Raw genomic sequence first — 23187 nt, forward strand, 5'->3', positions numbered from 1 at the left:
TGATAGAAAGGAGTATCTCGTAAGTTAAAAATGTGCCCAGTTCAAAAACGTTCCGGAATGGCTTTAATAACATAGTTTATAATTGGAAATTTCAACAACTTGTTGTACGAAAATGTGAAGAATTGTTTGAATATTTGGCGTTTTTTTTTAAATGATAACTGATGCTAATTCGGTGTCTATCACATTTCAACTGACACTTTTTTATAAATTCTTATCTCTACCCTCCATATATGACTTTAAGTTGCACCTATTAAGGGTTTGGAGCAACTTTTGATGTTGAATCCACAATACTTTTACATGATTATTTTATGTAATCAAAATTTCACTCTTTGGAAATCATATGCCTTTAATTATTTCCAGATTTACTGCTATTGTTCGAACCGATAATATTTTCAAAATTTTCCAACAATGAAGAGGTGAAGTCAGCAGTTGATGGCTATTTTGAGGAGCTTGACGTTTCTTATTATGAAAACTTTTGGAGAAGTGTATGGAGCTGAAAGGAGATGGTACTATTATTATAATAAACGGCAACATGGCCGGTTTTTACTATTTTGCACTAGTTTCTTAATTCGAATGATTACATCGAAAATTTTCTATTAAACGCTTCAATAATTTAGCGGTGTAATGGAATATAATAACAAAAATCTTCGATTCAAGGCAGCGAGCCGAAAAATCATATAAACTTTCACTGACATCTTTTAATCAAAAGTGTGTTAGTGATTGTGCATGAAAAAATGTCGACATAGTTATTAGATTGTCTTGCAACACTGTAACTCAAATGTTACATCGGGTTCAGTTTAATCGATATAAGGTTTATTCCAACCTGCTAATTTGGACCGTTCTTGGAAGCGATTAAATGATATTTTCTGCGCAATCTTCGACTATTCAAGGTTCTTTCTATCAAACAAGTACCGTCCCGGGAACGGTTCACAAGCGGTATCTAAATCGGTTGGAATACAAAACAGAATCGTTGGTATAAAGGTTGGAACACGTATTGCGCAGAATCGTCACCGTACCAACGACGGGTTTTTGATGGGTTGGAACGAACCTATACACTTCGCCAAAAAAATTTCGCATCACTTATAAAAATGGCAACATCGCTTACAAAATCAGCGTTAGTGGAACAAAAATATCCATTATTTTAATTTTTGTTTTGTTTCTTATCAGTTTCTGTTCGGTACAGTGTTTCATTTTGAGAATTGATGTTTTTACTGTCGTGATTTTTGATTTCCGATTAAAATTACACGGAATTTTGAAATTTTTATATATTTCAACGGATTATTGTGTAGTAAAAACAAACAGATATTTCTGTAGGAAATTAAACGGCCTACAAAAAAGGTTTGTAATAATTTTTCGCTAAGTCAACTCAGTTAAGGTTCAACCGAAAATAATATATGATGACTTTCACGATCTTTTATAGTATTCAACAAAAAAAATGACTTTAAAACATAAAAAATAATATATTTTTCGTGGTTTTTTTCGTTTCCTTTCCAAATTTATTGAGAAAAATTGAAAAAAACTTAATGAATCCGTCTCAAATCGTTTTATGTACTCGGACTACCTTTTCGTTTACCTGGAATATCACCGTCCCGAGTTGGCGCATCTTTATATCAACGGATTAAAAATCGTTACGAGTTGTAGCGCGCCCCTAAGGATGGGGTTGAGCGGAAAATGCAGTTTGGTAACTGGGTTTTTCCATTTTTATTTAGATTTTCCTCAATACTCAAACAAATTATATAAATTTCTTATTTCTTATACCTTTTAATATTTTTATATTTATATTTGAAATAATCGGTCGAGGGGGAATGTCAGGCTTGTGTATATATTTTAGAAAATTCGAAACATCTTCCAAAAATTGTCAAGAAATCTAATTTTAAAACAGAAGAGACCTAAAATCAAGAACATTTGGGTGCATTAACAGATTGTTTATTTACTTTTTTAGTATTTTTCTACCAGATTACAATTAATACGTAATGGAAAAGCACTCACAATTTATGTTTTTTCTAATATGTAACAGGAAATCGAGTCCATGTTCAATCCCATAATTAAAAGTGAAGAAGTGCATTTTTTCAGCGAGAAAATAACAAGTTGATTGAAGTTGATTATAAAGACCAGGTACAATGTAACCTAGTTTTGGATCTATTATATATACATACTTATAATCTCGGTTCAATTTGCGTTTTTTTTTTCTTCATAGGCGTACACCACGGAACATGGCAATTTCGATAAATTAACTCAAACCTCATTATTGATATAATGATGAGAACACACGGGGAATCTCGAGTTTCACTAACGCGCAATTTAAACTTCAGTAAAATGTGAATGTTATTTAAAAATTCCAAATTAGTTACGAGGACGGTTCAAGAAGTATGAGCCCAACACAAAAAAATTTACGGCGGGTATTAAAACTTTGGTGATGTAAATGATTATTCTAATAGTTTCCCTTATTATAAAACATGCAAGACGTCACTGCGTGTAACTAATTTCAAAATTTTAATGAGAATAAAATTACGGTTTCAAAATGACTAGTTGAAATTGAAGTTTATAATAATAAAAATTGATTTATAGGTATATTTAAAAATAAAAAGATTTCTGCGGTCGCTTTCGGGTCAATAAGCAGAAACTAAATGTGGTCAGATCGTTATAATTAGACTTTTTGATATAGTTAAATACACGTCAGTGTTAATAAATTTATATATATTATTTACTCAAAACTTTCGTAAGGTGAGGTATACCCATATTTTTTGTGAACAAATGATTTCTATTAAATATTTTTTGTGTTTTTTTTTAATAATATTATCTACATACTTTTGCAGAAATCTGTATTCACTCATTTGAGTACGATGTCGACTACAATTTTTTCATTTTATAATTGACATCAGTGACTTTAGTTTCCTGGTTACAACATCCACTACCGGTCAGGAGTTTTTACCCACCCTATAGTTCGCGTAATACACAACAAATAAAAACAATTCGATCGAATTAAAGTTTTAATTCATTGATGTAACCCCCTCTTACTTTTTTTATTATTACGGTGCACAATTTTGTGAATTCTCCAACAATTTTCACAAATAATCGTCGCCTATTTAGTTCCACTTGTTCTTCAGGATATTTCAAAGTAGTTGAGGGAGGACACTCTTCAGAGACTGAGGGTAAACTGTTTACCTTCAGTCTCCGAAGACGATAACTTGGTTATAGAAACGCGTGTCATACAGTGTAATTGTGAGTGTTGGTGTTAACTGTTTACCTTCAGCCTCTGAAGACGATAACTTGGTTATAGAAACGCGTGTCATACAGTGTAATTGTGAGTGTTGGTGTTAACTGTTTACCTTCAGCCTCTGAAGACGATAACTTGGTTATAGAAACGCGTGTCATACAGTGTAATTGTGAGTGTTGGTGTTAACTGTTTACCTTCAGTCTCCGAAGACGATAACTTGGTTATAGAAGGTAAAGTTTACCTTCAAATTCTGAAGACGATAACTTGGTTATCGAAGGTAAAGTTCACCTTCAGTCTCTGAAGACGATAACTTGGTTATCGAAGGTAAAGTTTGCCTTCAGTCTCTGAAGACGATAACTTGGTTATCGAAGGTAAAGTTCACCTTCAGTCTCTGAAGACGATAACTTGGTTATCGAAGGTAAAGTTTGCCTTCAGTCTCTGAAGACGATAACTTGGTTATAGAAACGCGTGTCATACAGTGTAATTGTGAGTGTTGGTGTTAACTGTTTACCTTCAGCCTCTGAAGACGATAACTTGGTTATAGAAACGCGTGTCATACAGTGTAATTGTGAGTGTTGGTGTTAACTGTTTACCTTCAGTCTCCGAAGACGATAACTTGGTTATAGAAGGTAAAGTTTACCTTCAATTTCTGAAGACGATAACTTGGTTATCGAAACGCGTGTCATACAGTGTAATTGTGAGTGTTGGTGTAGTGTGTTCATGCTGGTATTTTTCAGTTCTTACCTTTTTCTTTCTCGGTAATTCATCGGGGAAATAATCCAAGACAATTCCTTCATCGGAAATGGAGCTCGTTGATAATGGCGTACCATGTGGTGAATAAACGATCGGTGGTGGTGAAGGGGTAGATCTATAAGACGCGGAGCTGCTGCTGCTACTACACGGAGATGTGCCTGGGTATGAAAACGCTGGAAAAGTATAATGATTGTTACCAATAATATCCTTCGTCTGTTAAACTAAAGTAAAGTTACAGTAATTTTAAAAATAAAACTATTTCAAAAAATAAATAACTTTGAATTGATCATCTGAAAAAAATAATATTGATAGAAATAGTAAAAGTTATGACACACTGTAAGAGTTTAAGAATAAATTCTTCTCTTTGTGTAAACGAAACATTCCGAGTCACCTTTTTTGTGAATGAATGAACGTTGAATTGAACAATGCATGTCTTTTATGGCAACGAAATTTATGACGAATACTAGGTCAAATAGATTACTTTCAATTGCGAAGAACGCCATATAACACATGTTTTACTTTACTTTCTGATAGTTATTAAATGAAATAATAGATAACAAAGGGATTACGTCACGAAAACAATTTGTGACGTATGAATATTTATTCGTGAAAACGTTACTTACATTTCCATAACATAAAGATATTAAATATTTTTCAAATCCATGATAGAAAACGCTTTTAAAAGAAAATATGGAAATGTTCGATTAAGTATTTCTATTTAAACCAAAAGACTCGAAATCAAAACTAATAAAATTACTAATTATTTAAACTGTGCTAGTACAAGAGTTGTCTTAAAAGTTTTCGACCTCAACCTGAAATTATAACCAATATCAATATGGAAAATGCGTTGCATGCGTTGATGAGTTTGACAATCGTATAAGTGACCCGTTGTGAAGATTTTTGTGGAAATTAATTATGATAATTCATCGGCGACTGACTATTATGGTGAAGAATCGTTCAGCATGTCTAAATGATTCAAGGCTTTTCTGCGATTGTCCAAAAGATCACCAATGAGCTGCTCAAATCGGGGAGTGACTATCCGCATTCCTAAAGCTTATAACAGAAATGTTGGGTTATCGTAAAGGTTGGGTTGTCCAGATGAAAGTTTCTTCAACAATGTGAAGGGTTGTTTCATTTCATTGGAAAATCTCGTCACCAAACAAATTCAAACAAACTCTAAGGGTTAAACGGTGAAACATTGAAGAAATTAGAGGGAGCAATCCAGGAATGCTGAAGAGGATGACTGTCGGATTGGATAGCGCTTCTTTACACGCTCGTCAAACATGGAGCTTTTGAAGAAATTTGAGCGGACTCACATGCCACATCCCTCGTACAGCCCGGATTTAGCTTCCAGCCATTATTACTTCTAACGCAAGCTGAAGGAACACTTAGATGGCAAAGTAAAAGTGTTTTTTTTTCAATTTTTTAAATATTACAAATGCAGTTATAGTTAAAAAAATGACATTCCCCCAATACTTCCTTTGTTTTCTTTGAAAGACTAACCTGAGTCATGGGTAAGACATAAATAACATAACCCAAATTAGATAAAACGAGATAAGTCTTTGTCCACTGTTGAAATCGCTTCGCCTTATTTAGAACGACACTATTTATTTGTCATTGTTTATTACACGGAAATTGATGCGTAAGTAGAACAAAGTAGTTTTGTTATTTTATAGCTAGAATACGAGGTGATCCAGTTATTTAAATATAAAATATTTCTGTTTAATTAAAGTAAAACTAATTTTTTGATTCATTTATTGTGTCATTTCTATTTTAATTCCAACTTTCGAGTTTGTTATAGACCGAACACCCTATACGAGAAATGCAATAAAACCTCGGAATGTATGCTAAATCGTCCTCTCTCTATCTACACTCATGTGTTTAAATCAAAGTGAAATTTAGTAAATTTGTGGTGATATATAACGTTTTTTTTTGTTGTTGGGCCTAATAAATCCCTTCTCTCACATGAATAATGTCCTGATCTCATCTACGAGGAACCCAACGAAACTCTGTCTTTAATTTCGTCGGTGATTAAATACGGAGGATGTCAGATTACAAAGTATTTTTTTCCAAAATGCTTCAGACTACGGTAGTACTGCAAATTTGGTAAACCACCTCGCAACACGTTTTTCAACTGCGCAAGAGCCAACAACAAGACATTTACTATGATTTTGTTAACCACCTCAGAGGGTTTGTTAAATTTATTCAAAGTAACGGTAAAAGTTTGTTGAAGACGTATAGATTTGGTATAAATTTGGTAAAAACTAGCTAAGCTAGAAATAAGTGGTATAAAGACAAATAATTAAATGTGGATTAAGAACTGGATGGATTTATGCTAACAACTCGAACCTGGAAAATCAAAAACAAAGGATAATTACCAGAACCCGTCTTCCGAGTGGAATTATGAGTTTAATGTAACTAGAAATCATTCCAGATGTTTAATCTATTAATACTAAGTATATAAGCGACATCTGTTGCGAATGTTTGAGGTATATCCAGGTTTGGTTAACCGAATGTGGGTTTTCTTGCTACAAGACAATGTTGAACCTCATACTTAGGAACTTGGTGGTATTGAACACCTACCACAAGCAGCATTTGGTACGGACCTTGCATCGTTTGATTACTATTTATTCAGATCCAGAAATTTTTGCGCGGGAAAAATTTTGAATCCAAAGATGTTGTGGAACAATTTTTTGCATCTATACCCAAAAATGTCTCAAAGAGTTTCGAGTTTTGATTATAATTGGAGCCGTCTTATATAATTTATTCTACTAATCTACTTTGGTATGTTATGCTTTTTTTTGTCCACCTAATTTGCTGAGATATATACAGCAAAACAAAGTTTATTTTTATCACTCAAGTATAGGGGAAATATTTTTTTTTAAATGTGCTGAATATGCAATAAAAAATTTGTTAATGACAAACACGAGTAGGACGCCGCGTCGTGCTAAATGTTTGTAGCAGTTAGAAACAGTCTATTTGAACACTATTTTTATCATATTAATAAACCGAAATATCGTGTGCGACCTACCAATGTCATAAGAGATACATACACACACGTGCAACAGAAAAACCTACCAGCCAACACTTGTCAAGGCGCAAGGTATAATAATAGTAATTTAATAGTTAAAACTCAAATGACCAGGTGGTAGTTTTAGCATGCAATTAGTTACGTTGTATGCTTGTTTTTAAATAGAATTATTATTTATCGTTCTTGTGCCTGCATAGTGTGATATAATTTACCGCAATGTGTGACGTTAATTTTTTTTAATTATTACACTTTCTGCAAATGAGGCGAAATAAGTTTTGAAAAAATATGTGTTTCTACAAAAATAACAAGTCGATAAAACGTGTGAAATAAAATTTTTCAACAAACATCATTTTTTGGAGTTTGCAGATAGTTTCGGACAATTTCTTTGTACTTTTTATAGGAATTCCTCCATAGTCTGCACTTATTCAAATCTTTTATTAGTCGAAAAAATCCATTTTTCTAATAAATTCTCACTATTAAAATGTTTTCTATGATCTAAGAACTGATTGTGGTTAATTGTTCTGAACCTTGACCTAATGTTTGCTCAAAGCAAGCTGATTAAAAGCCTCAATGGGTACTAAGCTCCATAAGCCTCCCAATATACCCAAAAAACCACTGAAGAATTGAAGAGTACTATAAGAGAAGGAATTTCGGGCAGTTTTTCTGAAATTTGGCACAATAATAGCTTGAAGCACGATGATCTCCTTGGGCTCGAAACGCCAAAACCTCCCAAACCCCTTAGAAGTACCCCTGAAGTATTCGAGGGTGTCCTGGAAGGAAGGGAATTGGTTTAGGCAAATTTTTTTGAAACTTGGCACAAAAATTATTTAAAGAAAGTTGTTTAGAAGATGAATTTTTGATTAATTTTTCGAAAAAACCTTTTATTGTCTTCTTCTATATCATCATTATTTTATCTAGAAACGTCCTCGATGTTTTTTTACTTTTTTTTGGAAATTTCTTCTATAATCTAAGAATTTTCAAAAATTCTTCTCTAATCTGCACTTTTTCAATTATTTGATTAATTTTTCGAAAAAACCTTTTATTGCCTTTTTCTATATCATCATTATTTTATCTAGAAACGTCCTCGATGTTTTGTTACCTTTTTTTTGGAAATTTCTTCTATAATCTAAGAATTTTCAAAAATTCTTCTCTAATCTGCACTTTTTCAATTATTTGATTAATTTTTCGAAAAAACCTTTTATTGCCTTTTTCTATATCATCATTATTTTATCTAGAAACGTCCTCGATGTTTTTTTACTTTTTTTTGGAAATTTCTTCTATAATCTAAGAATTTTCAAAAATTCTTCTCTAATCTGCACTTTTTCAATTATTTGATTAATTTTTCGAAAAAACCTTTTATTGCCTTTTTCTATATCATCATTATTTTATCTAGAAACGTCCTCGATGTTTTTTTACTTTTTTTTGGAAATTTCTTCTATAATCTAAGAATTTTCAAAAATTCTTCTCTAATCTGCACTTTTTCAATTATTTGATTAATTTTTCGAAAAAACCTTTTATTGCCTTTTTCTATATCATCACTATTTTATCTAGAAACGTCCTCGATGTTTTGTTACCTTTTTTTTGGAAATTTCTTCTATAATCTAAGAATTTTCAAAAATTCTTCTCTAATCTGCACTTTTTCAATTATTTGATTAATTTTTCGAAAAAACCTTTTATTGCCTTTTTCTATATCATCACTATTTTATCTAGAAACGTCCTCGATGTTTTGTTACTTTTTTTTGGAAATTTCTTCTATAATCTAAGAATTTTCAAAAATTCTTCTCTAATCTGCACTTTTTCAATTATTTGATTAATTTTTCGAAAAAACCTTTTATTGCCTTTTTCTATATCATCATTATTTTATCTAGAAACGTCCTCGATGTTTTTTTACTTTTTTTTGGAAATTTCTTCTATAATCTAAGAATTTTCAAAAATTCTTCTCTAATCTGCACTTTTTCAATTATTTGATTAATTTTTCGAAAAAACCTTTTATTGCCTTTTTCTATATCATCATTATTTTATCTAGAAACGTCCTCGATGTTTTGTTACCTTTTTTTTGGAAATTTCTTCTATAATCTAAGAATTTTCAAAAATTCTTCTCTAATCTGCACTTTTTCAATTATTTGATTAATTTTTCGAAAAAACCTTTTATTGCCTTTTTCTATATCATCATTATTTTATCTAGAAACGTCCTCGATGTTTTTTTACTTTTTTTTGGAAATTTCTTCTATAATCTAAGAATTTTCAAAAATTCTTCTCTAATCTGCACTTTTTCAATTATTTGATTAATTTTTCGAAAAAACCTTTTATTGCCTTTTTCTATATCATCACTATTTTATCTAGAAACGTCCTCGATGTTTTGTTACCTTTTTTTTGGAAATTTCTTCTATAATCTAAGAATTTTCAAAAATTCTTCTCTAATCTGCACTTTTTCAATTATTTGATTAATTTTTCGAAAAAACCTTTTATTGCCTTTTTCTATATCATCATTATTTTATCTAGAAACGTCCTCGATGTTTTTTTACTTTTTTTTGGAAATTTCTTCTATAATCTAAGAATTTTCAAAAATTCTTCTCTAATCTGCACTTTTTCAATTATTTGATTAATTTTTCGAAAAAACCTTTTATTGCCTTTTTCTATATCATCATTATTTTATCTAGAAACGTCCTCGATGTTTTTTTACTTTTTTTTGGAAATTTCTTCTATAATCTAAGAATTTTCAAAAATTCTTCTCTAATCTGCACTTTTTCAATTATTTGATTAATTTTTCGAAAAAACCTTTTATTGCCTTTTTCTATATCATCATTATTTTATCTAGAAACGTCCTCGATGTTTTGTTACCTTTTTTTTGGAAATTTCTTCTATAATCTAAGAATTTTCAAAAATTCTTCTCTAATCTGCACTTTTTCAATTATTTGATTAATTTTTCGAAAAAACCTTTTATTGCCTTTTTCTATATCATCATTATTTTATCTAGAAACGTCCTCGATGTTTTTTTACTTTTTTTTGGAAATTTCTTCTATAATCTAAGAATTTTCAAAAATTCTTCTCTAATCTGCACTTTTTCAATTATTTGATTAATTTTTCGAAAAAACCTTTTATTGCCTTTTTCTATATCATCACTATTTTATCTAGAAACGTCCTCGATGTTTTGTTACTTTTTTTTGGAAATTTCTTCTATAATCTAAGAATTTTCAAAAATTCTTCTCTAATCTGCACTTTAAAAATTCCTTCTTAAAATCAATCTGAAGAATTTTTCATCCAATTTCCCAAACATTTTATTCTAAGCTTTTCAATACTTTTTTTGTAAATTTGTTCTTTAGTTTAAGAAATCAAATTTATCATGATTTTCCTGAACAATTCGTGAAAATTTTCATCCCCTTTTCTGTGTTCCAGCTTCTATAATAGTATTAAAATGAAAATAATGCATCCTAACTAAATAATAAAAGTGATTAATTTAATTAAAAATAGTATAAAGGACGGACTCTAGATTTTTTCATGTTTTTATATAATAACTTGTTTATTTAATAGTAACAATAACAATTTATGAACTAAAACGAAAATATTAATAATAAGATGACTTGGCAAACATTTGCGAAGTATAAACAACCTCAAAGAAAAATAAATTCAAACCCAAGGCCAAACATTACATAAACCGATTTAAATATAAAATATATTTGTGAAAAATTTGTACAATAACATTTTGCTCAATCTAAATAATGTAATTGATAATACAGGTCTACAAGAAGATGGTCCAGTTCTGTCATAAGAAGCTACATCAGTACATCACTTGAAAAAGGACAATTCTGCACTGATCAAACTCAGTTTTCAACAAACAAGAAGACCTAGAAGCTGGTTAAGTTCGTCGCATACCTGGTGAGAAGTCGCTAAGAAATTGCCGAGAACATGACAAAGCTTGGACTCCGAACCTACAGGTTAAAACAAAGGAACTTGGATTCATTCGTATGAAGACAACCAGACAAGCCAAAGTCAAATATTCTGGTAGACTTTATCATGTAGTCGGTTATCAAAGATTCAATAGATTCAATATTTCTCTAAATAATTCAGCTCAATTAATCATTATACGTATTACATACAGATCTATATATAATTTTAACGATGGATTATTATATTATGTGAATCATTGACATTGACAAAGTATTTGAGTATTTGCGTTAACTCACCGACAGTCAAGTTCATTACAATAACCTCTATTGAAACAATAAAACATAAATTATCATTTTTTGAATTCAATTACGTAGCTTAGTAATCTGTCTGGGACTTACGCAAAAAGTTCGGTATCGAGTAATGGCATTCAAAACAATGCTAAATGTTCTTCAAATTGTCATACGAACTTTTTGCTATTCATGAATTTTGTGGAACGATATGGCTAAGAAAATTACATCCCCGTTGAATCAAATTTATGCCCCTTAATATGAATTATTTCAGGCTAGATTTTTTTTGGACGTTGCGGTACTTAGAGCAAAGAATTTTTCTTATATGATCACCACTTTTCAGATCAAACATATCCTGACAGGTGGATGGGACGTGGAAGTTTATTTATTTGGCCTCCTAGTTCTCCAGACCTAACTTTTATTCTTATTTTATTACACCAATAGTCTCACAGCCAAATATGCTGCTACATTTTGGCTTCGTTAATTTCCGTGAAAAATATTTTTTGTAGGATTAGTAACATCTAATGTGCCTTTTATAGATAATATTTTGTTGATGGAATATTACGATTTTATTTTTAAAAATCACTCACAAGCATTTTTTCAAGGTTCACACTGTTATTTGAAGGGATAGATTAAACATTTTGAAATGGAAAATAGGCAGAATTTGTTAAAGAATTTGATTCTATATAAAGTGTCACTTAATAGGGTGAATTTGCTTTTTGAATTTCATACTTTTAAATACGCACTCGAGGACACTTTTGTTATAATTTTCTTTTTCCCTCCAGCTGCAATATAATCCGTTCCTGATATATGGTTTGCCCATATTATTCATATCAAGTTTAAAATCGACCCTTTTTGTTTAGGTTGAGTTTGATTTTGTTATACGAAAACTAAATGCACTACGTCAAAATTTTTGTCTTTAATGAAAACATGTTGTCAATATGAAGATGATTTCAAAAGTACCTGGTCTGACCTAAATATGGTAAAACTTGCTTGAAAAATACCACTGATACAATCTATAAGAATATGATTCAAATTTGAAGACGCCACGTAGCTTAGTATTTGTTTAACAACCATCTTATATATTAAAAAAATTGATGATTTCCATTCCGAGTCCGTTCAGGCGTTCTACCCAACCGATTTGCTTAATTTTTTTTTTCAATGAAAGGTATTGATGCACAGATCAGCCATCAACCATCGGATTTCATCTAATTTTCACCATTCTCAAGTTACACTCAAATGCGATTTCCCCCTGTACATTACTTATGGGAGTTTTTCACATACACACGTTCTATCCTCAATATCTCAGGTTCTATCCAAGATAGAGACTTCGTTTTGGTTTGAGAACACTCGCTGAAACGTCCTCTTTCTTTTGAGTTTTTGAACACTTGAATCGGTTGAGTTGGAGAGGAGCTAGGCGCGGACATTCGATGTGGAGTTATGGATTTTTGTAGGTTTTTGGCACAATTTTTCTACATTCAAAGATCTATATCTCAGGTTCTAATATAGCTACAGAGTTCGTTTTGATTTACGAACACTCGCTGAAACACCTTCTTTCTTTTGAGTTTTTGAATACTTGAATCGGTTGAGTTGGAGAGGAGCTAGGCGCGGACATTCGATGTGGAGTTATGGACTTTTGTAGGTTTTTGGCACAATTTTTCTACATTCAAAGATCTATATCTCAGGTTCTAATATAGCTACAGAGTTCGTTCTTTTCTATTATAATGATTTCTGATACTTATTTAATGGATTCGATGCGAGCGAAGCCGCGGTTAAAAGCTAGTCAGTAATGAACGTTTTCAGTGAATTTGTAAATATAGAAAAATTTGGTTGTGTGATACAATACTTTTATTTGGAAGGCCTTATTCCAGCCAATATAAAAGCTGAACTAGATTTGGATTAGATTGTTCCTTCATTATCAACAGTAAAATATTGGGTAGCAGTTTAAACGAGGCCTGTAGGATCAGCATCGCAGTGGTCGACCAAATGAGGTGACGATTCCAGAATTGTTGAAGAAAATCTACTGGATGATTGTCGACTGAAAGTGAGCGTGTTGGAAGACTCAAAAATTGCGGTACATCTCATATTAATTGAAAATTTGGATATGAGAAAGCTGTGCGTTTGTTCAAAATGGAACATTGTGAAGATGAGTCCATCATTTCACACCCGAAACAAAAGAACAGTCAAAACAATGGACTGAAAAGGAAGGAACTTTAAATTATATCCAGACTTTTTTTACTTCCCAGAAAAGAGTGATGAAAAAATTGTATATCGTAACATCTTGAGTAGCGAGTTAGCACTTGGAGAAAACTAGATCTCAAAAGTGTGTCTAGGTTCACGTCACTTTTTTCACTTTCATTTTAAGATTGCAATCGGCGAGATTTTATTTCGCCAACAATGAACGTCGAGAGGAAAAGTCGATTTTTCTATTGAGATTAAGGTACATTGACAAGTTTTACTATCTTATTGTTTTTTTTTTCTTGACCATTTCATAATCAAAAATTACACTTTCACAATACAATGTTGTAAAGTTAGTTAGGAAATTTCGTCCTTCATAACAATAATTCTCAGCGAACCATTTTATTATGAACTAATTCATGTTGATAGTTTTTTTTCTTAAAAAGAACCTTTCGAATAAATCACCCAAATTTAACTAAAAGACTTCACCACGCTGTAATCACGATTGTTGGTGATTAACGTTCATATTTTCTTCATCTTTTATATCTTGAGATATCGCAGATTGCTAAAAGGTTAATTCAATTACCCCCAACAACGAGTTTTCTTTGCATATCCACCCTTATTTCAATTAGATCCGAAACCGTTTGATTCTCTAGTACATAAGCGATGACTTGATAGCATGCCAAACACGATTTAATGACAACGAAAAACCACAACAAAAAATACATCTTTGAGTACTACGAGGGTAGCTACTTTAGTTTTTAGATATGGCAACACTGATGTGAATCTGTCAAATCTGACATTAGCATGAAGTTTGACATTCTTATTAGAGAACGTACTCAAGGCTTTCGACGTAGATGGAACCAACAATAGTTTGCCGATTAACTAGCTTCGAATTTTGGTGGACCAGTACCATTTAGAGTCATCGTATATGCTGGTTTTGGTCGCACTTCGCTACAGGAGGTCTTCCAAAATCGGCTGTTATACCAGAAAACATCGATGCTGTGCATAAACTGACATTGCAAGATCGTCATGTGACATTCTGAGAGAAAAAGACATAGTTGGGCATTAGTTTTCGCAGTTGAAAAAGAAATTGCGAGGTAAACGTTTTTCTACACCTAAAGAAGTTGTTGATGCGTTTAAATCATTTCTTGTGAAGGTACCTCAATCGGACTGGTGAAAATTTGGTCTTATAGGAGAATATTTTGGAAAAGTGAGCAAAAGTGCACATGGTGGTTTGTTTAAGAACAAGATTTGTGTTCCAAATACACAACAGTGAACATAATGCTTCATAAAAACAAAAAAAAATCTTCAAAGGATAGTTTGAAATCAAATTTTGTGAATAGTAGACCCAGTTGAACGATAAAACTGAACGTTTTGATTAGTTCCAAGCAGAAGCTATTGAAATTGCTGCTTTAAGTAACCCTTCTAATAAATGTACTACATTTTGTGATAAAATGAATGCTTGAACTATATTTCAAACCAAAAATGTTCTTGTATGAATTTTTAGTCAACAAGGAGAAAAAATGATATTTGCGAAAATTATACTTTGAGGACTTGATTAGCACTATTGTTGAAAATAAGATATAACACGGGACTGCAACTAAATGTTTCTTAATACCAAAAACCAGGCGTTGGATTTAATGAGGGAGTCCGTAACTGGGTCTAACGATAACATAGAATGATGGATTAATATTTCCTATAATCCCTTAATGAACAAGGACTGTTCAATTCCTAATTGCACCGTGTGGAGATACGACTATGACTGTCAACGTTGGTCTGAAACACATCTGCGATGGTAAAACGCGAAAGAAGTGTCTCGAAGTCCAAGAGAGTTTGGATGTTAACGATAATTAGACAGTAATGATAAGATATATCAGAAAGAAGAATTTCCATGGAACAGGAGGTTTTCAATGGAAAGGATTTTATATTAGTCAACTAGGTGGTATCTTTTGGAAATAGTCTATTGGTTCACGAGTGTTAGGTGTTAGATAATCAGATATTAAGAGCGTCAAAACTGTCAAAGGGTATTTGGAAATCGAGTAAAACAAAGACTTGTACGGCTTGGGTAATTTTCGTAACATACTCACCATTTAAATTTGGCGAATGTGGTGAACAAGACAAACTCATTAGTACTAAAGCAGCGCTGCATTCGTCCATCTGACTGTCCTTTGGACAATCGTCCTGGTATCCTGGTCGGCGTTTACGAGATCTGAAATAAATATTACAATGACATTTAAAAATGGAAATTTAAAATTAAATAGTTTTTTACAATGTTGGAATTATTAAGTAAAAGTTTTGGTAATGGTTTCAAAACCACGGTCATTTACTATATTAATTTTTAATATATAATTAAATTTTAGAAGGTCGTTAAAGAAATAATAAAAATGATGATGGTACATTAGTTGAAAGGTCGTAGGTGAACAAGCTTTCACTAAAAATGAAGACTAATATCACTTCACCTTCCGAAAATGAGACGGGTTATAAGTTAAAGCCGATTTCCCCAACTTCAAAACATAAAATTTTCGTACCACTGCAATATTTAAAATACAACAAAAACTTTATCCAATTTAGCCACTTTGAACGATTAGGAAATATCAATCATAACATTACGTGTAGCATTGAAATAAAATAAAAAGTATCCGATCTCCTGGTTCTAAGCTACCTTTCCACCAATTTTCCTCCAAATCAGTAAGACCGTTATTGAATTATAAATAGTCTAACTAAGCCCAGCTTGATTTTCCTTTTGTTCAACCTAAGACAGTGCAATCACAACCAAAAACCACGACCCTCAGCCCTGCAAAGGAGCAACACCCACGTTAATTCCAATTCCAATGAATCCTGACTATAAAAAAATGTCCTTATCCCACCCAAAACATACCCAACGAATCTTTCTTCTAAATATATATAAGGTTCGTTCCGTTTCATCAAAAAAACGTCTTTGGTAAGATGATGATTCTGCGCAATAGAAAGGAATAGATAAAGTGTTCCAACCTACTTAGGTAACATTTGTGAACCGTGACGGTCTTTTGGATATTTGGTATCGAATACTGTAAAGGTGCGTCTCCATTGAACAAACAATGGGGAAACAAAAACAAGTTTGTCAAACACGTTGATTAAAGTGCAGTTTTCACAAACATTTCTCATTTCAAAAAACAATTCTTTGACAAACATTTTCACCAAACAATTGCGATTCGGTATGAAACTTTAGTCAGTTAGGTTTTGTCGAAGAATGGGTGATTTGAACCGCCGCCGTCTTCTGGCCTGCATTGCAGCAGCTTATATTTTAATGGAAGAACCTCGTTCTCGTCGATAGTGGCAGAGACAATTGTTTTTACGGCGTTACGAATATAGTGGTGATGATTTCCGAAATGAATTTTTAAATTTTCGCCAAGCAATCAGCGTCTGGCTATACCACTCAGGTTTTTGGCATCTGGTGATTCCTATCATTTATTTAAGATATCCAAAACAAAGCATTTTAAAAATTGTTCCGGATGTTTGCACCGCAACTGTTTGAAAGAGTACGTAAAGACACCTTCAACACCCAAAGAATGGGAGTTAGTTGCTACGGGCTACAAAAACATATGGCAGTTCGATTAATGTATGGTAAGTATATTGTATTGCAATCACCAGAAAACAGCGGGTCACAGTTTTTTAACTACAAAGGTCAACACAGTATAGTGTGGATTGCGATCCCACTTGACTGTCTCTATTTTCCAATTGGACTGATACGACGCTGGAAAACGTTTCCCGGGGTGTTGATTTATCAGCCAAAAAATTAAAATAAGACGTTTTTTTTCTGCGGGCCCAATCCCGGTCTTACAATTTCTTGCTAACAACTTTTTCTCTCGTCTATATTGCACTAGAAGAGTTTCAATCTTTCTTTTAATCTCGGCGACATTATTTGCACCTAAATCTTTTGCAATGTCATCTAATGCATCTCTTTTTTTGATTTTGTTTTAATAATCATAAGTGCACAGTCGGAGATTGCACAGAAAATATCATTTAAACGCTTCTAGAAACCGTTCCAGATTAGCAGGTTGGAACAAACCTATAGATGCTCAGATTGTTAGAGCCGAACCGTTTTCGGATTGAAGGAGAAGATTTAAAATGCACGCTGAATAGTATTTAATGGCGGACTATAAAATGTCATTGTAAACTCATTTTAAAAACTATTTTGAAATGGAATAATCGTGTTTAGGTTTAGTTGTAATTCTCGATAACAGAATAGAGATTAAAACCCAATATCATAAAATACTTATCGTTAATGTATTTTTAAACAAGTCTGGAATTTCATATTAATCTAGAATATTGACCCGGCAGGTAATTTTGAAAACACAGTCAAGTAGACGGATATTGTTTGATTTGGAAAGAAAAAAAATCGGTTCCTCGAACTTTTTAAAATACTCAACTGAGGTCAACGCATTAACAATATTTATATTTTTAAATCATCGATAATTGTTTGTGGACATTTTAATAATGCGTAGAAATGATAATACAAATTTTGGAAAGGTAAATATTAGGTTATCATATACACTGCGACCCAAAAGATCGATTGTGTCCTCCTTTCTTGTTGTGATACCGGAGAATCCAGTGTTTACAGCTGATTCATCAATCCCACTCCTTCTAAAACATCTAGAATCTGGGATGGCTTCAATTACCAGAGATCTTCGTTTTCTATTTCATACGCAGGTGTAGTACTCTGGAGATATCACACTTCCAGAGAATGTGGATAGAGGTTTCTTCCTTTGTGAAACAAAATCTGCACGCCGCCAAGTCTAGCGTCTTCAGGGGTCCCGATAGGACTCCTGTGAGTAATCGCAGATTGTTCTTACTTAGGCTGATACCTTCAGCAGATCTTATCTAGTTATAGTTGAAGCTGAACTTTCCCAGGTCCTGTCCCAGGTTTGGTCTATATTTACGAACTGTTTTTCTTGGGTGGTTCCGTCTCTAAACATTCTAAATGATGTTTTTTCTGCCACGCTTTCCAATACTATGTGAAGATGTGGAAAATTTGGCATAGTGAGGCATGATTGATCATGATTTCGTGTCTCCGTTTGCACATAAGTTTCCTCGTGGTATTCAGACTAGTTCTAGTACCCAAAACCACTGCCCCATATGTGATGATTGGTCTCACAATTGCAGTGTACATCCACAGTAGAATCTTTGGGTTGTAAACCCAATTCCCACCTGCGAAGTTTCTGTACACCATCAGGATTTTTGCGGCATTAGCCATTATTTCTTTTTCGTGTTTGTTCCAGAGAAGTTTGCAATCTAATGTGAATCCCAGATAGTTCCTTCTGTTTTCCACTCAATTATTCACCCGTTTAGTTTGAAAGGCTTCAAGCTGAAGGAAATTAGATAGGTCTAATTCGGGTTGATCTTTTTGTAAAGTTGAGTCGTCAACTATGTCACAGAATGTATTCTCAAAGATCTAGTTGGTTTACTAATAAGCTCCACATAAGTGGGGGTGCGACTACCCCTTGTGGACATCCCCTTTTAGTAGATAGTAGTTGTGCTTGAGGTTCTATTTTAGAGAAAAACGTTTCAAATTGAAAATTGGAAATCATGAAAAGCTCTCGTAAGCAAAATATCTCGACAAGAGTTAACTTTTTTCACGAAGTCGGTTACAGACTTGGAGGAGATTCGGTTAGGTCAAGTTAGGTTAGTCAATTTGACTTCTGCAGAATATTTAGCATCATAACAGCACTAGGTACGTGAAAATGTGTATATAACTTTTTTTGTAAAGCTTTTAATGAGCTTAATTTTTTTGTTTGATACTTTTCTTTCTAAAATTCATGCGACGTAAACACATTTTTTTAAGGAGGAAGACTATTATTTGAAAGGTCGAATGATTACGTCTTATTTCACTGTTGGAAACTCTTCAGTTTACCCTCGTATATTTTGTACCAAATTAGAAGCAAAAGACATCATTTTCAATGGTAGAAAACATAGAAATTATAATCATAATTTATATTGAACATTAATTTATAACCAACGATATTTTGATAATTTATTTTTGACTAAAGATAAAACGAGTTGAACCATCTGTTTCTAGATATTTATTTACATTGCAACTATATTGAAATTGGGTTATGTAACGAAACAGTTAAAATAATCAGAGTCGTAGGCGAAAATTTTGAACCGTCGAGCCAAATTGTATGATTCATTCACGTTTTTGCAAAACCAGAATCGGTCACAATATAAATAAACAAAATAAATTGTAGGTACATCGAGAGGATTTGGCTAAAACGTACTGTATACACGATAAAAATTTTATTCATTAAGATAAATCAACTTCATCAACTCAAAAACATTTTGATTTATTATCTGCAAACCGAAACTATTTTCAGATAGTTATAAATTGCAAATAAAACAGTGTCAGTGTTATAATTTAACAATGAGATATAGAAGCTTTATTTTCATAAGAAAATTTTACAAATTTGGCTGCCAGTATATGATAGAATTCTGCCACAGCATGATCCACAAATTAAGTTACACATTAAGGGGGTAAGAAGGGGTCGACGTAATAACGACAGTAATTACACCCTCGCCTTGCAATCGCGAACCATTGGGGATGTTAATATCGACAAACAGGTCGATTCACATCACGCTTTTCAGAGGAGTTGTAATTCAATATTCGTCGAGGCATTAGCCAGGAAAGTAGTTGTTTTCCCCTTTGTAAAACGGCGAAATACTTTTTCGTGTACAGGCACATAAGAAAATTCGATCTACCGAAGTGAAGGTTAGGTTAGATCAGGTACATCTGGAATACACTGATGAGGCAGTTGTTTTCAGTGAACCTTTACATTTGCTTCTTCTTTCCTGAACACAATAACAACCCAAACGAGAACAAAATGGCTGCTACGCCAATTATACATAACTTAAAGGAGTGGATTCAAAATCTACGGATTTAAGATTATATCTTTAAATATCTTGGACTATGACTAGGACGAGAGGAGGTGCAAAAAATCATGAAATTCGTGTGACGTAATTTATGGATGACTCCAAACTAAAAGACTAGGCAAACTTATCTAAAAAAATGATAGGAATCATTACATTACAATCTTACTTAGAGAACAATAACACTGGTTTATAAATCATCGCTAAAATCCACGAATTACACTTTGAATAGGTTGACCATCCACCATATTTATCAGATCTCACCCCCAGCGACTTTTCCCTGTTTCCAAACGGGTCAAAAACTTTTCATTCATCCCTTGTAATTTCAATGCGAGTGAAAGTAGCGTTGGAGAAAGGTTACAAAGTGATTTGATTTGCCTTTCAATCTCGTATAAATTACCACCCACTTATCAAGGTTCTCTTTGTCGCAATGGAAAAATTATTGTTAAAACTTCCTAGTTTTATGTAATACAATTTCTGAAATTTATACCATTAGTATCTTTAACAAGGCCAGTTTATTTTAATTAATAGGAACTAGACGTTCGGATTCGTCGTTAAACCAAAGGGTCCTTTCTATTTGTGCTGAATGGAGAGGACACGACAGGTAGAAGTGAGAGGTCAATCATGAACAAATTATAGTCAAATATTTAATTTAAAATACGATTTTTCTTGTCGCTAAACCTCAAATATCTGTTTGCAGTCTTCCCCGACTAAATCTAGGCCGTTAAATATCGACCGAAAGTATTTCTACAGATTACAGTTGCAAATAGAGCACTGTAAACAAAATCTATGATAATATTTGTGGCAAATTTCTAATAAGAGTTGGATGTAAATGTATTAAACGAATTATGTCGTCTCTTCCATGGGTTTCCACAAAATACTGCTTCTACATATTCTTAATCAAAATTTAAGGGTTCAAAAACATAAATAATATCCCGAAACATCATGCGATTTTTATTTTAATCCTACAAATGTTTTTTTCCACTTTTTCCGCATGCTTCAACTTTTATTTTATTGAATTTTGACAATAACGGGCAGTTTTCACCCCTTATAATAATTTGCACATATCGACATGGGGTACATTTTTGAGTGGAAGGTTAGTAGAACTTAATTCCATAATTTCAAGCAAATCCCTGCGTCTTGATGGAATTCTGAGGCGATACCATATTTTTACCATTATTCACTGGACTATCAAAATTTCTGATGCTATTACGTGCGATATTTTTTTTCTTTGGTGGTCCTCTAAATCAACATTGAATTTACGAGTTCCAGAAGATTTGTTAATGAATCATGAGAGTTTATAACAGAATAATTTGAGCTTCAATACACCAAATAGTAAATAAAACATTTATTAGGCTTACCCTTGATGGTACGAAGGAGCAGGAACATCTATGGTATGTGAGGCAGTTCTTTTTCTATCGCCAGCCATATCAGCGAGTCGGGCGAAATCAGTATCTTGATCAGCTAATCTGGCCGATTTTCGGGATTCCAAGAGGCGAACCTCTTCTAAACGCTTATGGACTTCAAAAGACAGCTGAAACAAAGTTAATTAAATAGTAGCTTTCATCTCATTTATAATTAGGAATTCATGTTACCAAAAACAATATGTAGGTATCCAAATATACCCAAAAATTTTAAAAATATTACAGAGAGAACCAGATGATATCAGACCTTGAAGAAATTGCTCGAAATATCCAGAATTTATCAACTTGTATCTTTAACAAAATACGTAGTGCGGTCCATGATTATGTAATGAGTAGAATGCGTTTACAAAAATCCTCACGCACGCGTCAGTGACAAGTTTGAACTTGCTGCTTCGATCCATTTGTATTTAGAGTAGATTCAGTCGAGTTGTTTTGGTAAATGTTTCAAATTAATTAAATTACAACATTTTTTATTCAAGAAAGATACACAACAACAAAATCAAGAACAGAATGCTGTTTATGGTGATTTCTGTCCATCTCCAGAAAATATTAAATTAGTAGAAGAAATTGGTTTAAGTGATCGACGCCTAAAATCAAAAGAAATTGCAACGCAGAGCAGCATCAAGCGTTCTAAGGATCCTACATGAAGGATCCATCGAACAGAATATTTTGAGCGTTATTTTGAGCTTTGCCGCGAGGACCAAGAAAGTGTAAACCGATAAACTGTAACGGGCGATGAAACTATGGTGTTTTACTATGATCCGACGTCCAAAAGAAATTCCATCGGAAAGGAGAGCCCGTGCTAAAAAAAGAAAATGTCTCGAAAGCACCAAAACAGTGCTACTGTACACGAATGTGGCCTGAAAGAGATTGAACATCCACCAAGTAGCCCTGATCTGGCCCCGCTACGAAAAATTTGACTCTAAAAATGAATCGTATTTCTATAATTGAATAGAAGTTTCAGCGAGACGTCCTGGAGAAATAAAAGGAGTAAACAATCGAAACTCAGTAATTTTTGCTTGCACATCTATTCTAGGTATTGATTTTTGAAGATTTATATATTTTTAAATAAAAATAATTAACAGTACTTTTTCTTGGATTTGATATAAACAACGGTGGGTGGATGTTCCGAAACTAACGGTAAATTTAACAAAACAAACGATTAACAAACAAATTTACGATATTCTTTACCGAAGGAGTGCGTTATTGTGATGCGTGGGTAGTGGTTTTACCTCTTAAGGTCCCCACTTTGACACCAACAGTTAGTTATCAAAATACACTTGGGAAACAAAGAAATGTGTGTTGTATGTTTCTGCATCAACCGTTAACGGCAAACAAGACCAAAAAGGAATTTTTCCTTATAAAAAAACAATTCGATCATTAGCGGTTATACCATGTGATCAAATTTCACGCGCAATGTCCAAAAGGTACAACATATTTATGTAAATCTTTCTTATTACGTTCGAAATAAACTCAATACTCAATACCTCAAACGAATGGCTTCAA

At 32.7% G+C, this 23187-nt stretch overlaps 1 protein-coding gene across 1 annotated transcript in view; it reads right to left on the reverse strand.

Annotated features, from left to right (window-relative positions):
• Nucleotides 1-23187, reverse strand: part of LOC130898208 (zinc finger protein 395) — a 108599-nt gene that overhangs the window by 52174 nt on the left and 33238 nt on the right. Inside the window, exons 2-4 of the mRNA XM_057807313.1 lie at nt 21619-21791; nt 15445-15566; nt 3962-4143 (exon numbers count right to left, since the gene is read on the reverse strand). Coding sequence (XP_057663296.1) covers nt 3962-4143; nt 15445-15566; nt 21619-21791 — 477 coding nt within the window. The remainder of the gene's footprint in view (nt 1-3961; nt 4144-15444; nt 15567-21618; nt 21792-23187) is intronic.

The sequence above is a fragment of the Diorhabda carinulata genome, chromosome 9, assembly GCF_026250575.1.
Source record: "Diorhabda carinulata isolate Delta chromosome 9, icDioCari1.1, whole genome shotgun sequence".
Taxonomy (NCBI): Eukaryota; Metazoa; Arthropoda; class Insecta; order Coleoptera; family Chrysomelidae; genus Diorhabda; species Diorhabda carinulata.